The sequence below is a fragment of the Globicephala melas genome, chromosome 10, assembly GCF_963455315.2.
Source record: "Globicephala melas chromosome 10, mGloMel1.2, whole genome shotgun sequence".
Lineage (NCBI taxonomy): Eukaryota > Metazoa > Chordata > Mammalia > Artiodactyla > Delphinidae > Globicephala > Globicephala melas.
The window spans coordinates 59347736-59360899 of record NC_083323.1 but is presented as its reverse complement, the minus strand read 5'-3'; the positions used below and the strand labels follow the sequence as shown (position 1 = coordinate 59360899).

General features: G+C 46.9%; 1 protein-coding gene across 6 annotated transcripts in view; it reads right to left on the bottom strand.

Moving 5' to 3' along the window:
• Window positions 1–6177: 6177 nt before the first annotated feature.
• CBX5 (chromobox 5) overlaps window positions 6178–13164 on the bottom strand; it is a 34378-nt gene continuing 27391 nt past the window's right edge. For all 6 annotated transcript variants that reach the window (XM_060307043.2, XM_030866767.2, XM_030866770.2 and 3 more), the window contains one exon: window positions 6178–13001. In XM_060307043.2, coding sequence (XP_060163026.1) covers window positions 12851–13001 — 151 coding nt within the window. In that variant the 3' untranslated portion in view covers window positions 6178–12850. The remainder of the gene's footprint in view (window positions 13002–13164) is intronic.

Below are 13164 nucleotides of genomic sequence, written 5' to 3'. Positions count from 1 at the left end.
ATCTGCAGCCAATGGGGCCCCTGTATGGCCAACCCCCGCCCCCCCACCAGCGCACTCTCCTCTCAGACCCTTCCTGGGACCGCCTGAAGCAGGATCGGGGATTGAAGGGAGGAATACCAGGATTGCAGGCCCTCCACCTCCCATGCCAGTGTGGAAACAGAAGTCATTCGGGGTGCAGAAGGGCCTTCCGAAGTAACTGAAAACATTTCCTAGATTTTCAGGGTGGTCATCCAGTCTTGAGCAAAGACTGTTCTAACTCAGAACACATGAGGGTAAACACTACATTGATTCACTGCCCAGAGCTCTTCAGCTGTGAAGTTCCAGCCAGCTGCGTCAGAGCGAAGAAGACGATACGCCTGGACACAGGAGATGCAGCTTCGGAGGGCCTTGCAGGCCCCTCTGTGAGCATCCACATTCCTCGCATCTGTTCTGGCACATGGCACATGCGCCCCCTGCACATCATGTTCTTCCAAGCCTCTCATCTCCCATCCTTCCTCATTTCATTCCAGTCTCCCAGTTTTTCACAAGGACAGCCTTGTACCCGCTTCTCTCCCTCCCTCCCTCCCTCTCTCTCTCTCCCACCTCCTCCATCCAAGCTTGCAATTTCACCCCCAACCATCCCTCCTAGCCCAGCTCCTTAATCCAAACCAGAAAGCCTCTTCTCTGATCCAAACCCTCAAATTCTCAATGACTGAAAGAAGCGTGGGGTGAAGTAAAGGGAGGGGATGAGAGATCAGATCACTGTTCCTCGCCTCCCTCTACAGGCAGACTGGGCTGCCTTTTAGGGTGAGGAAGGGAAACTGGGAACCGATCTGGGTTTGACCTGCCCCATGATCCCCTAGGCTGAGGAATGGGGCAACGGGAGTCCGCCAGGAAGAAAGTTTTTACTCCCATGCTGAAAGGCTGCAACAAACTCACACAGAAATAAGGATCCAATTGGCTTAGCTGGACACTAAAAATCAGTGACTTCCTGCCTCGTTACAACACCCCAGACTCCAGTCATCTCAACACGGTTATGAAATTCTCAAAGTGATCATCTTAAACATTCTAACGGAAACATATCACACGGGGAACTGACTGTAAGGATGGCAAGGTTTTCGCTCATCTACAAAATCATAAAGAAACAAATAAAAATAGAGACTGTTTTTCAAGGTTAGGAATCCCTGTTTTAGACATCATTGCTGAGAAAATCAGAAGGGCTGAGGGTGGAGAGATGCTTCAATCCCCAGAAAGAGAAAAACGGGCGATATTCTTCATCCCCACACCTCCAAAGGGGAAGTGGAAAAAAAAAACCCGTGTCCTTTTCTTTCCCTCTCAACCCCTTTCCTCAAGCCCCCTTACTTACTTCTACTCTTAGTAACATGGAAGTAAAAAACAGAGAAAAAAGGGAAAAGGAACTGATGATAAAAAAGGGAAAAACAGGAACAGAGAAAGGATGAACAGGAGAAAAAGTCAGAGAGAGGCAGGTAGTTGGGGAGAGGAGAGAAGGGTAGAGAACACATGGAGAGAGAGCATCCTGTGTCCTGGTCTAGGAGCCGATGTGCCTGCACCCTCCCCATCCCCTCTGAGGAACAGGTAGCCCCAGCCCTGCTCTCTCCCAGGACTCAAAGCAGCAGCTCCATCCCCTCTACCACCCAGCTTCTCCTGCAGACGGGACTGGAGTGGTAAGGCAGGAACTAGAGAAAGGGTGTGTGTGACAGAGGACAAAGGAGCACAGTCAGGCTCAGGTCTCTGAGAGCTGGCTCTCCAGGCTTTTGCCCGGAAGAGTTGAAACAGAAAGGAGCAGAGGGTTACAGCAGGGGTGAGAAGTTAGGGCGGAAACAGGCTGCATAGAGAGGTGCTGCATGGTATTGGAAGTAGCAGGAAGGAAGGGTCCATGCCGTTCCCACACAGCACAGGCAAGGGGCTTGGCGCCCCTGCCCTCCTCCCCTTCCCTACGGAGCTCACCTGCCCCCACTCCCACCCTTGCTGCAGATGTAGAAGCAGAATTTCATAAGCTGCAGCAGCTGTGGCCAATACCTCGGCTCCCCACCAGCTTCCTTCCCCAGAAGACAGCAGTGGCAGGAAGGGGGAGAGAGAGGAAAGGGTGCAATAATAACCCCAAAAACCTTTTCATCTCAGCAGCCCCCATATTTACCAGCAAGCTCAATTCTCGGCAGCTCTTTCTCTCCCCTTGGCTCATAACCAAATGATCGCACAAGGTTCTGCTGAGAAGGGGCATGAAGCCGCTGAGCCGGCCTCACCTCCCCCAGTCTGGGAGGGGGCATCACATTGTACGGAGAGATGCACCTGTTTCCAGAGGCGGTGTGGGGTAGAAAGAGCTCGTACAGAGTCCCAGGTTGTTGCAAGAAAGATAATAATTTGATGGGGTTGAAATTAAATGTCCAAATTGAGGCTGCTTATGGACTTTGAAGGGGGTGGAGAGAACATGGGGTGCGGAGACCAGAAATGAGAAGAAAAAAAAGACAAAGAAAGAGAAAAACACACACGATGGAGCAGACAAAGGGGAGGAACCGTAAAAAGAATACAGACGCACAAATAAAGACAGAAGCTGAGAGAGGAGGGAGCTGGCACCTGGAAAGCAAGATGTTACAGCTGCAGAGGCGGTGGGGGAAGCAGGAGAGCAAGGGGGAGGATAAAACAAAGGCTGAGAAGCCACGGAGCTGAGAGCCAGACCCTTCCATTCACGTGTCTTCACCGTGTCCACGACTTTAAGCAGGGGAGTCCGTGAGGGTTCTCACTCATCCTTTACCCCCAGCTCTGCTGGAGTAGCAGAGGGCACCGTACCGTGTGGCACGCTCGAACACCAGTTGGCCCAGCTTTGCTTTGTTTATCCCCCATCCACCCCGCAGGTCACACCCCAGGCTCGGGGATCAGCTCGGCGTATCCACAGGCTGTAACGGGCTCCCCTCTGTGTAGCCGCTCTCAACAGTGGGGCTCTCAGCCCCCAGCTCACACTTCCTTCCAAAGGGCGGAGGCTGCCTGGGGGGCTGCTTCCTCCTAGCAGGGCGATTTCAAGCCGTGCGCTAAGCGCAGACTCCCACATTGCAGCCCTCCATTTAGGCTGTCTGGGCCTGCCTGGACTTCCATGAGCTCTGCGGCCCTTTAGCGGAGACAAAAGGGAAGGCACAACTGGCCGGCGGGGGCCTGGCCCAGCACACAGAGGCAGGGTTCCCGGGAGAAGAGGAGCGGTGCGGAGCTCATCTGAGTGACGGCCAGGCAGGCATACCCTCTGACACGTCAGAGGGAAACAAAAACCGAGACACAGTTGCTTAGGAGTGGGAGTGGGTGTCAAAACCCCAGAGTCGTGCTTCCTGATGAGCCCAACGCAAAGTGGCACAATGGTGAGAGGACTAGAAAAAGATGGAAAGGGAAGGGGGTGAGCAGTCCCAGGCTTCAGAGTTAAGAAATAAATAACGTTCAGAAAGGTCTGGCTCTGAAGTGGACCAAATGGCTCTCCTGTCCCATGTTTATGGGGTCATGGACCATTAAACTAGCCAACCTACAGATGTCTTCATAAGACTTTACGAGATTAGACTGGGGAGACCCTATAACTCAGCAGCAAGAAGGGAAAACAAGAGGGAGAATTGCAGATAAGAGATGGTGGAAAACGAGCGGAGGTGCCTCCCGGGAGGATGTCTGGGTCCTGGGATCCCTCCGTCTTCACTTCTCACTCCTCTGTGAGTTTTTGCCCACGTATCCATTAGATTCAGAACGGCATCAGGCTTGTATCACGCAATAAATGCTTGACTATCCACACACTCTTTTTCCTTCCTAATCCAACCTCCAACTGCCCCCACCATGACCCACAGTCATTAGATCCTCCGTTTCTTTGGTATTTGTGAAATCAAAATCAAATCAAAAGCGTAACAGCTCATAAACGTAATTCACATGTATTGGGATTTTCAAACCTGATTCAGATTGTTTGTCCATGTGGTGTTCCACAAATTCTAATAACTAGGGGCTGACTTTTCTAGGGGTCCCCTGGGTTCCTAAGGGTTAATGTTTATTCTCTGAGCCATTTCGAGGAGACACCAGCTCCAAGACCAGGAAGGCATACAGTCTGAAGGGGTTACCGGAAGGAGCAGGGAACAGGATACACGTTCTCTTATTCCCTCAGGCTTGCGCCACCCTGTGGCTATCTGCGCAAAGTCAGAGACCGACAATCCTTAGAAAAAAGCCCTTGCTCTCCAAGCCTCCCAGCTCTGTCACAAACGCATGCGCAGCCACTGGATGACATTTGGGGCCCAAATTAACGAAAGAGTGTAAGACCCAGACTTTGGAAACCACCACTCAGTATCCGTATTTGAAAAGCAACCATTTATTAGAACCAATACAAGAGTATGAAAAGAGGGAAAAGAGGAGAGTGGAAGAGGGGGAGAGAATGAGGTCTGCATCAGATGTCAGTTGTGGAAACACATAAATTGCCTACTTTTAAACATTTACATTTAAAAGGCGAACATATATATATATATATATATATATCACTTATCCTAAAAAAAAAAAATCAAAAGCAGACATGTTTGGCTGAAATAAAACCCAGAAACACAACCAAAACTCCCCCACAAACCAAAAAGGTCCATAGAGAATTCAATTTCCCATTTTTCCATTCAGAAATCTGGCTACAAAGTGTGATCTGTTTTGCTACTCAGGATGGCACCGAGTGCTGAAAGAAACCCAGCCTCTGGAATCTCTCAGATCCCATCCTGTGGGAAGGGGTGAGAAGGCCTGTGGCCGTGGGCAAATCAACTCCTGGCTACTTGGCAGGATGGCAGACCGTGCTCTCTCCATCCTCCAGGACTCCACAGAACCGCCTGGTGCCGCCAGTGCAGTCAACAGAGGAGCAGAGTCCACTAAACAATGAGAACCAGAATGTGACCGCAGCAAGGGGCCAGGACCTTGTGCTTTTTCAGGGGTTACACATCTAGGGCCAAGGAGAGGGAAAGGAGAAAGAGCCCTGTTGGGGAGAGGAGCCAGCTGAGCCCCTGAACTGAGACGGAGAGCAAGGCTCTTGGGCCCACACCTGGGCAAATACAAAGTGTCCAAAGCTTTCCCAAACCAGAGGGAAGAAAGGTCAAAGTCAGGTTCAGACAGTGGACACCGAGAAAGAGATGACAGATGCTGAATACAGTGAACTGGATGAAGCTTTCAGGAGCATCACTGCCCGATTCTGAGTGTTAAGCTTATCTCTAGAAAAAAATTTTCCAACATGTGGCTCTTTTTTGGTGGGGGATGGAAGAAGTGGTTATGCTTACTGAACCAGCTGGTTCCTATGGGGAGGCAAAGGCTCGGGTACAGATACCACGAAGGGGTGAAGTGACCCAGCCGTCCTGGGATCGGTTCAGGGAGCAGCAAGCCAAGATATAAATCAAACCCACTGTGTGTGCTCTGCTCCCGAGACAACCCAAGTCTGTCCCAAGCCCATGGGGTATGGGACCTTAATTCCCAACCAGCAGAGAAAGCAGCAGCAGCATCCCTGATTCCCTAATCCAATGCTCTTGGGTCTCAAACAGCCTCTCTTTGTGGATGCAAGACATAAAATAGACTAAGTGCTTTCCCCCGTAACATCCTAAGTCTGCACTATTAGGACTTCAACATTCATGGAAACACTGTCAACATCTGAACTAGCAGCTTTGATGAGGGGTGGGGGGCAGAGAATTTGCCAAGGTCACTAAGTAGTTCCAACCTTGGGACAGCTCAGTGAGGACAAAAGCCTATGGCAGGCCTAGACCTCGGCTCAGGGCATCCTCCGTCGAGGACCCTAAAGTATTCTAGCAACTTTGATTTACAATGCCTCACAACACCCCTGTGAGGTAGGTCAGTATTATTATCCCCATTTGACAGATGGGGAACTGAGGCATTGAAAGGAGTGACTTGCCCAAGGTCAGCCATTATGAATCAGTTGAGGAGGTTGGCACCATAGTCAGCATCCACTCAATTCTTGTCCATCCCCGGAGCACTTTACATCTTAAGAGTGCACTTGGGAGCAAAAGGAAGCCAGTAGCACACCTCACCCTGCAAACCAGATGAACTCAATCAACCCACAAGTATTAACTGATGGCCCATTATTTATCTAGCACAACGCAAGGAACCTTGAAGAAAGAAGTTGCTTCTGAAAGTCATGTGTTAATGGGTGTCTTGAAAATAAAATTACAGTTTAAACATTAAGGGCATGAATTCTTTTTTTTTTTTTTTTTGTGGTACGCGGGCCTCTCACTGCTGCGGCCCCTCCCGTCGCAGAGCACAAGCTCCAGACGCGCAGGCTCAGCAGCCATGGCTCACGGGCCCAGCTGCTCCGCGGCATGTGGGATCCTCCCGGGCCGGGGCACGAACCCGCGTCCCCTGCATCGGCAGGCAGACTCCCAACCACTGCGCCACCAGGGAAGCCCAGGGCATGAATTCTTTTGTAAAGAAATACTCACTTTACCTTAAGAGGTGAAGGACTAAGTCACACCAATTTCTCAAAGTTCTATACCGAGTAACCCAAATTCCTAAAATTCAGAGTGAAGCAAGACCACACTCAAGCAGAAAGCTAAGAACAACTTCCTCAGAGGTGGTCTGGGTAGTGCTCTGAGCTCCAAGGTTGGTGGGGAAAGGCCAGCCACTGCGGTGGCAGCAGCAACATTCTCTACAGGCTAAGCTAGGAACCCTAGCACCACCGAACACCCCCTGCTGCTACTCATCCCTCCCCACAATACCCAGGGCCAGCATCTTTCCAATCTTTCTGCCTCAGCTCAACCTCAGGAATTGCAGTATCTTCAAAAACAGTTAAGAATGTAGATGGTGACACTTATTCTTCCATTCAGGGAGAGGGTATAAAGTGATCTCTATAACTAGTCAGAAGACACTTGTCATATTCTTACCTCCTGCCAGAGGCATAAATCTTTAACAAAAGAAAGGCAAAAGAAAAAACATGTTCCCCCCTCCTTTGGATTTACACTGGGTTCTGGGAGAAATCACTATGACCCTTACCCTAAAACGAAGGGGAAAAAAACTTAAAACCACAGACAGTCCTGGTTTAGAATCAAATCCTAAAGCTCCTGGAAACTGCAAAACAGTGACTCGAGCCTTAAAAGGGCCGTGACATGATGAAACTCTATCTTCTAAGGTCTTCTGGAAGGATCTCCAGGCAGGAAGCCCCTCCTTTCCTCCATACCTACTTGCAGTAGCCAGAGCAACAGGACCCTACGTACCTCAGGAGCTCGAAGAATGATTAATCAACACACACAGTATAATGTTCACCAGGGATGCTCTAGTTCCAGGAAGGACCAACCGTTCCAAGACCTAAATATAAACCTTTTTTCATTGATGGCTGATCACATTGGGTGAGACCAGGTGATGAGAAAGTTCAAGACTGATTAAAGCAGCAGTGACAGTTCAGGTTCAGTCTGTGTTGGAATTTCTCAGAAATCATGACAAACTGGCCACTGGGGCCTGGGTCAACTGTGAGGGTCACACCTGCCAATGCCAGGGGACATCGCCAAATTAAAAAAAAAGAAAAAAGAAAAAAAGGAGAGGAGAGAGAATGGCAAGAACTTCATTGCATTCAATTTGGCCTAATTTCTTGATAATAGTTTCCTATTAGATTTTCTGATTAATACTGATGGCTCTTACCTAGGCAGTGATAATTAGGTTTTGATCTATTGTGACATTAATGATCACAATCAGTTGACTTTGAAATTGTTTTAATTAATGGTTCTTCCCCTGTCGGCTGCCTCCAGTGCAGGTTCTGTCCCTTCCCCCACCACCTTGTTTTAACTCCTTCTCTCACTGACCTCAGAGACAAATATAGCATTGGAGGGTCTCTTTCTTCCCATGAACCAAGATTTTAAACTATCTTAAAATATTTCTCTGACAGAGGAGCAACATGTGATGATGTTAGGTGAAATGAGGACCAGGATAAAAAGCAAGAAAACACGCTCTCAACGAATAGGAAACATTCCATCTTAGAAAACCACCACAGTCAAGCATGATGTTAAAGTGGCAACGACAAGCCTGAAGTAACTCTAAAAAGACGAGATGAGGTAGTTTAAAATCCAAGAAATTCAGCGCAAGCAAAAAGAAACTAGAATTTTTATGAAGCTATCCAAGGAACCTTCACACTTGAGTCAACTTTCAATTATCCAACTCTCAATTATGCAGGCAAAGTAGCATTTTTCCTGTGATCACATGGTCAGAACTAGGACATTTCTTAAGGCCAGACTGTTTCTTCACAGGCCTCACCCTGGACCTCCCTAGGCTGATTAAATCCGAAACTCTGGGTCATGTGTATTTCTGGGAGAGGTTTCCACATAAGTGCCACAAGTCTCTGCTTAGAAATCCCCATCTTGAGGTGTTAAATAAAACTACACTGCCCAGAATAGATGCCCAGGTGTTACCAGATGTGCCCCAAGCCTTTTTTTTTTTCTTCTTGGCAAATCTTCTGTCATTGGAAAGCATGTCCCTGTTTTAGGCTTCAAGCCAGCCTCATGTTAATTCCTTCAAAAGGGATGAGAAACTGAAAAAGGTGTGAGCAACACTGATGAAGTATCCATAAGGAATACATTTTACAGAACCCACAATACAGCAACAACACGTAACTGGATCTGCAACATAGTTAATACCTTCCACAAGCAAGGATTAACTACCTTTAAATACTTTGGCAAAGAGCCTCAAATAGGGACTGAAGCCAGGGGTTCTCAACCTCCACTCACCTTTCTCTTGTAGTAGCATTTCTAACCAAACCTGTTATCTTTATTTTCTGGAATAAAACAACCCTTTGTTGTGGTCCATCTATGGCCAGTTAGTTCAATTCACCCAAGATCACGTCTTTTCTACACACGAACCTGTTGTCACCCTCCTACTTTAGGGCCACAAACTATACCAACCAGTCAGTTGTCTCTGCCCTCAAATATAAAATGTGTGCCCATTTGTAGCATTTACTACAATGAACTGGTAGTAGTTCATCCCACACCTGTATGAAGATTCTTTGCGGTCAGGGACTGCATCTGTTTGAACTTGGTATCCCCAGGGCCAAAAAACGTCCGTTGAATGAAACGCATGTTGATGTACAGTAAGGTGGCCGGAATGTGGATGGCTCAATAGAAATCCACCATGATTAGTTGGGGGGCAGGCAATTCCGAGCATGTGCTCTTGGGGGCAAGGCTGGTAACATCTCTATTTTTGAAAACTTTTATGATTAGTGGTAAAGCCAAAATGAAACAAATACACTGGGTCCAGACCTTTCCTCTCTCTGACCTGACACAGGTATGCTTGCTTGGTGGTCTAATTACAAAGGTACAGATCTCAACACTCTAAAAACCTAAACCAAAAGGATGGAGCCATGGGTGCAAAATGAGCTTTTCCTTTGACCTAATTCGTGAGAAACCATTTCCACATTTCAAATCTAATGATATAACCCTTCCTGAAGTTCTCAGGTCACTGCGAACTTATTTTAGGCCCTCAAATTTGAACCCTAAAGGCAAAAACAATCACTCCCCAGCCCAAACACGGATCCCTCACTGTACCTTAGGTAAGCTGGGCTACACACAGATCAGACAAAACCACAAGATGAAAATCACAGGCACCTTCCCTGAGGCCAAAGGATTTGGCCTAAAGATAAGGAAATTGGATTGCAGGGAGGCTACAGCACAAGTACGAAGAGTTAAGAAGAATCTAAAACTGCAGGAACTACAGGAAAAAGACCAACTTTTCTTCAACAAAAAAAAGTAGTACGGATATACGGCTGGGGGCCAGCCGAGGACCATAGACTTTCGAGCATTAAGGAACACCACAGGTCCAAATGCTCCTTTGAGCAGATGAAAACCGGACTGTAGGAGGAAAAATGATACGGCTCTCTCCAGGTTAAAAATGGGTGCTTCCATCAGGGCTGACGTTCTCTAACAGCTGATCTTAATGTGAGGGGATCCGCCCAGCCCAGGGCTCAGAAAAGCAGCTATGCTGACCTTGGTAGACTCTGCTGGTCAAAGCTCTGCTACATTCTCTGGAAAGAGAAATCCTTGAATGCTGATTTCAAGAAAAAATTCAGCATTAGAAAGATGTTTTGAAAGAGGACTTAACATAAGAAAAATATACTTTGAGCACCTGAGACCTAGATGTTTAAGAGCGCTTAGCCCAGGGCCACTGACTCTTCTGAGAGGAGAAAGCCCCATGAAAGCAGGTTTCTCTTTGAGGCTGCAATCCTCCAAGGGCCTGGACAGCTACTCAGCACTAACAAATGCCAGAAGAACAGGCAAGCATCCGTCTCCTTTCTGCTGAGGGCTGAGATCAGTATTGGCCTTTGGCTCCTTCTGTTCCTACAGAAGTAGCAGTGGGTAGGCAGGGAGAGAACAAGTTGTTTGGGCAGCACTCAGTACAAGACCATGATTCAGTAAACTGTGGACAGAAAAAGATGAATGGAGCGAAGACTGAAGTATTAAAGGGGTGATGAGTAGTAGACGATACTGGGGGTTTTTGTTAAAAGAAATCTGATTTTGATGAATGCCTTACGTATTACCTACAACCCTGGCAACTATGTGTCCCACGTTTCTCAAGACCAGTCTTAGTACCAAATAATTCGGTTGTGTTCTTTGTCCACAGGCTAGATTTGGGCTCTAAAAATATGGTCACTGTACTTTGCTTACATACCCACTGCTCCTGGGAGACACACTCTGGCTACATGGATAAGCTGTCAGTTTCTCCACCTGCCAACTTAAGAGACCCGGATTACCTCCTCAGTGGCTCTGGACTATTTCTGTCCTATTCTGGTATACCCTAATTGATATCCCTAGTTACTTGTATGAAAAATCTCCTTTCTGACTATCCTTTCTTTCAGATGCCCATCAGATTAAGTACTAACAACTGTCAACTATCCAGCACTTGACCTAGGCCTTTAATTCCTTCAGAGTTAAGGAAGATGGAGATGAAACCCCTACCCACCTGAGGTATGGGTTATGCGTTCTCACCCAATCACATTACCATTCAGAAGGATTTTCCTGGATGGCTGAAACCAAAAGCTTCATTGTTCCAGTCTGTCATGTCACTGCAGCAACAGCTGTCTTCTCAACCGTGCAGTATAATTTTTGACATAATTTATACAACCACACAGAATTCAATCAGCAGCTGAGCAGGGAAGCAATGTTAACAAATGCTATGAATGGGTATATGATTTGCATATTATTCGGCTCATCTGTGGACTGGAGCAATCTCTCCATTCCCCTCGTTACTCTGAATAATCTAGAAATGGTTGAATGCTCCTGGCCAGACAGCTATGTACGTTTTAAAAATCAAAAGCAACCACAAAAACCTCAATGGCTGGTGAACTCCAGAGTTAAGGCTATTTCAAGCATTTATTCTTATCTCCTCAGCTTTGGGCTGGGACAAGGATGCTCAAAACCCTGCTATTTCTTTACTTTTAGTCTTGATTCTCTAGCCCCCTTCAACTACAAGAAAAAAAGGGTAACGAGAAGCAGGGTGTTTCTTGGGGAACAAAGGCAGAGGATATAATCAGAAAAATAATCTCTCAATATAATGGTAAAGCAGGAAGAAGCCAAAAGGGAAGTATTTTGCTGAGTAGGAAGAGGTCGTGTCAACATGCTACTGCCGGGGCCTGTCACTCTCTGAGGTTGATAGTCTTCCATGGAAATGCATTTAAAAAAAAAAAAAGATACAACTAAGAGTTTGAGGGTGGAGAAAGGGAAGAGCGTTAATACTTTGGGGACTCTTGGTGGCAAATCCAGGAGTCATCAAAGCAGGACATTTATGATTATAAACACTATGAATACTTAAAATTGATACTGTGGCCAATGGCTCCCCTCTAAGAATTCCCCACTGAAAATAATGGCATGGAGGGAAACTTGGGTCCACTGAGAAGTGAGGGTCAGGTTTGAAGCCTCTTTGGTAACAGGAATGCTTTGGGAGGCCACAAAAGTTGGCAGGGCTGGAGGGTGCCTAGCACCTTGGCACAAGCAAGCACCAGGCAGTCACTCACACCTACATAAATAGATAATCCAAATGGGAGGGATGGAAGGAAATAATACATATATACCATATGTGATCATAAAGACAATTGTACCCTACCCTGTCATCCTCATGTACTAATAGCTACAAGTCTCCACAGTCAATAATCTTGTCATTTTATGACAGCCTACACCAACTTGCAGAAGCAGAATCAGGGATCGCTGAGAGACAAGGCCAAAAGTCCTGGGGCTAAAAGGAGTGCCTTGACAAATCTGAATGTAAAATTTCAAGCCCTCCAAAGGATGGAGCTATTCTGGGAGGATGGGTGAGGATGAACAACAGAGGGTGGCCCAGAAGACCACACGAGGAACCCTGTATTCTCCTGGGTACAGCTGAATGAGGCTGGGGAAGCCCCAACACGTAGGCAGTTGCTACTGGCTTTTTAAAAAGATGGGCAACATCTTTTCCAACCCAACATCTCAAAACAAAGCCTAGCTGGTCATCAACATGTTCCAACAGCCAAAGAAAGAAACCAAAATTCATCATCATTATAGCAAAATCCCCCACTAAAAAGCGACCAACCCTGAAAAGATCAAGACTCTAAGGTGATTAAAAAGTTATAACTCATCTTGAGGTCACAGGGGAGCAGAAGGAAGAGAGCAGGGCAAAGGAAAAACTGGTGAGAATTACACACAGTATGTAAATGCCTGGTCTTCACAGAGAGACACCTATCATGAATCAGACCGTCAGTTATGTTACAAGAGAACCAATACCGACATTTCTCCTGTGGAGCACAGTGATAAGCACATTTTTTATGGATGTGTTTAGGATAGAAGGGGGTGGGTAGAGGGAGAGGAGGCAGGGAGGTGAATGTATTATGTACAAAGAGAAATGGCAGAGACCACCCCCTCCTTTAGCTCTTTGCTGTTTCTTTCTCTTTGTTTTCCGCATCCTCAGGATATGCATGCCACGTCAGTCTCTCTTCATAAAATGCTATCACAATTTGTGGACATTTAACATTAGCTTCTTTTGCAAGAACCAGGTCTGCTTCATCTGTGTCTTTCCTGGAGAGAAAGAATATGAGACTTCAGAACGAGAGGAAGAGCGAGAGTCTGTCCAAACATAGATTTATGTTATTAAATTATGATTTAGCTGACTGGATTTCCTCTCCATCTTGATTTCAAAGGGAAAAGGATCCTAACAGTTCCACACTTTCAAGGAGAAATT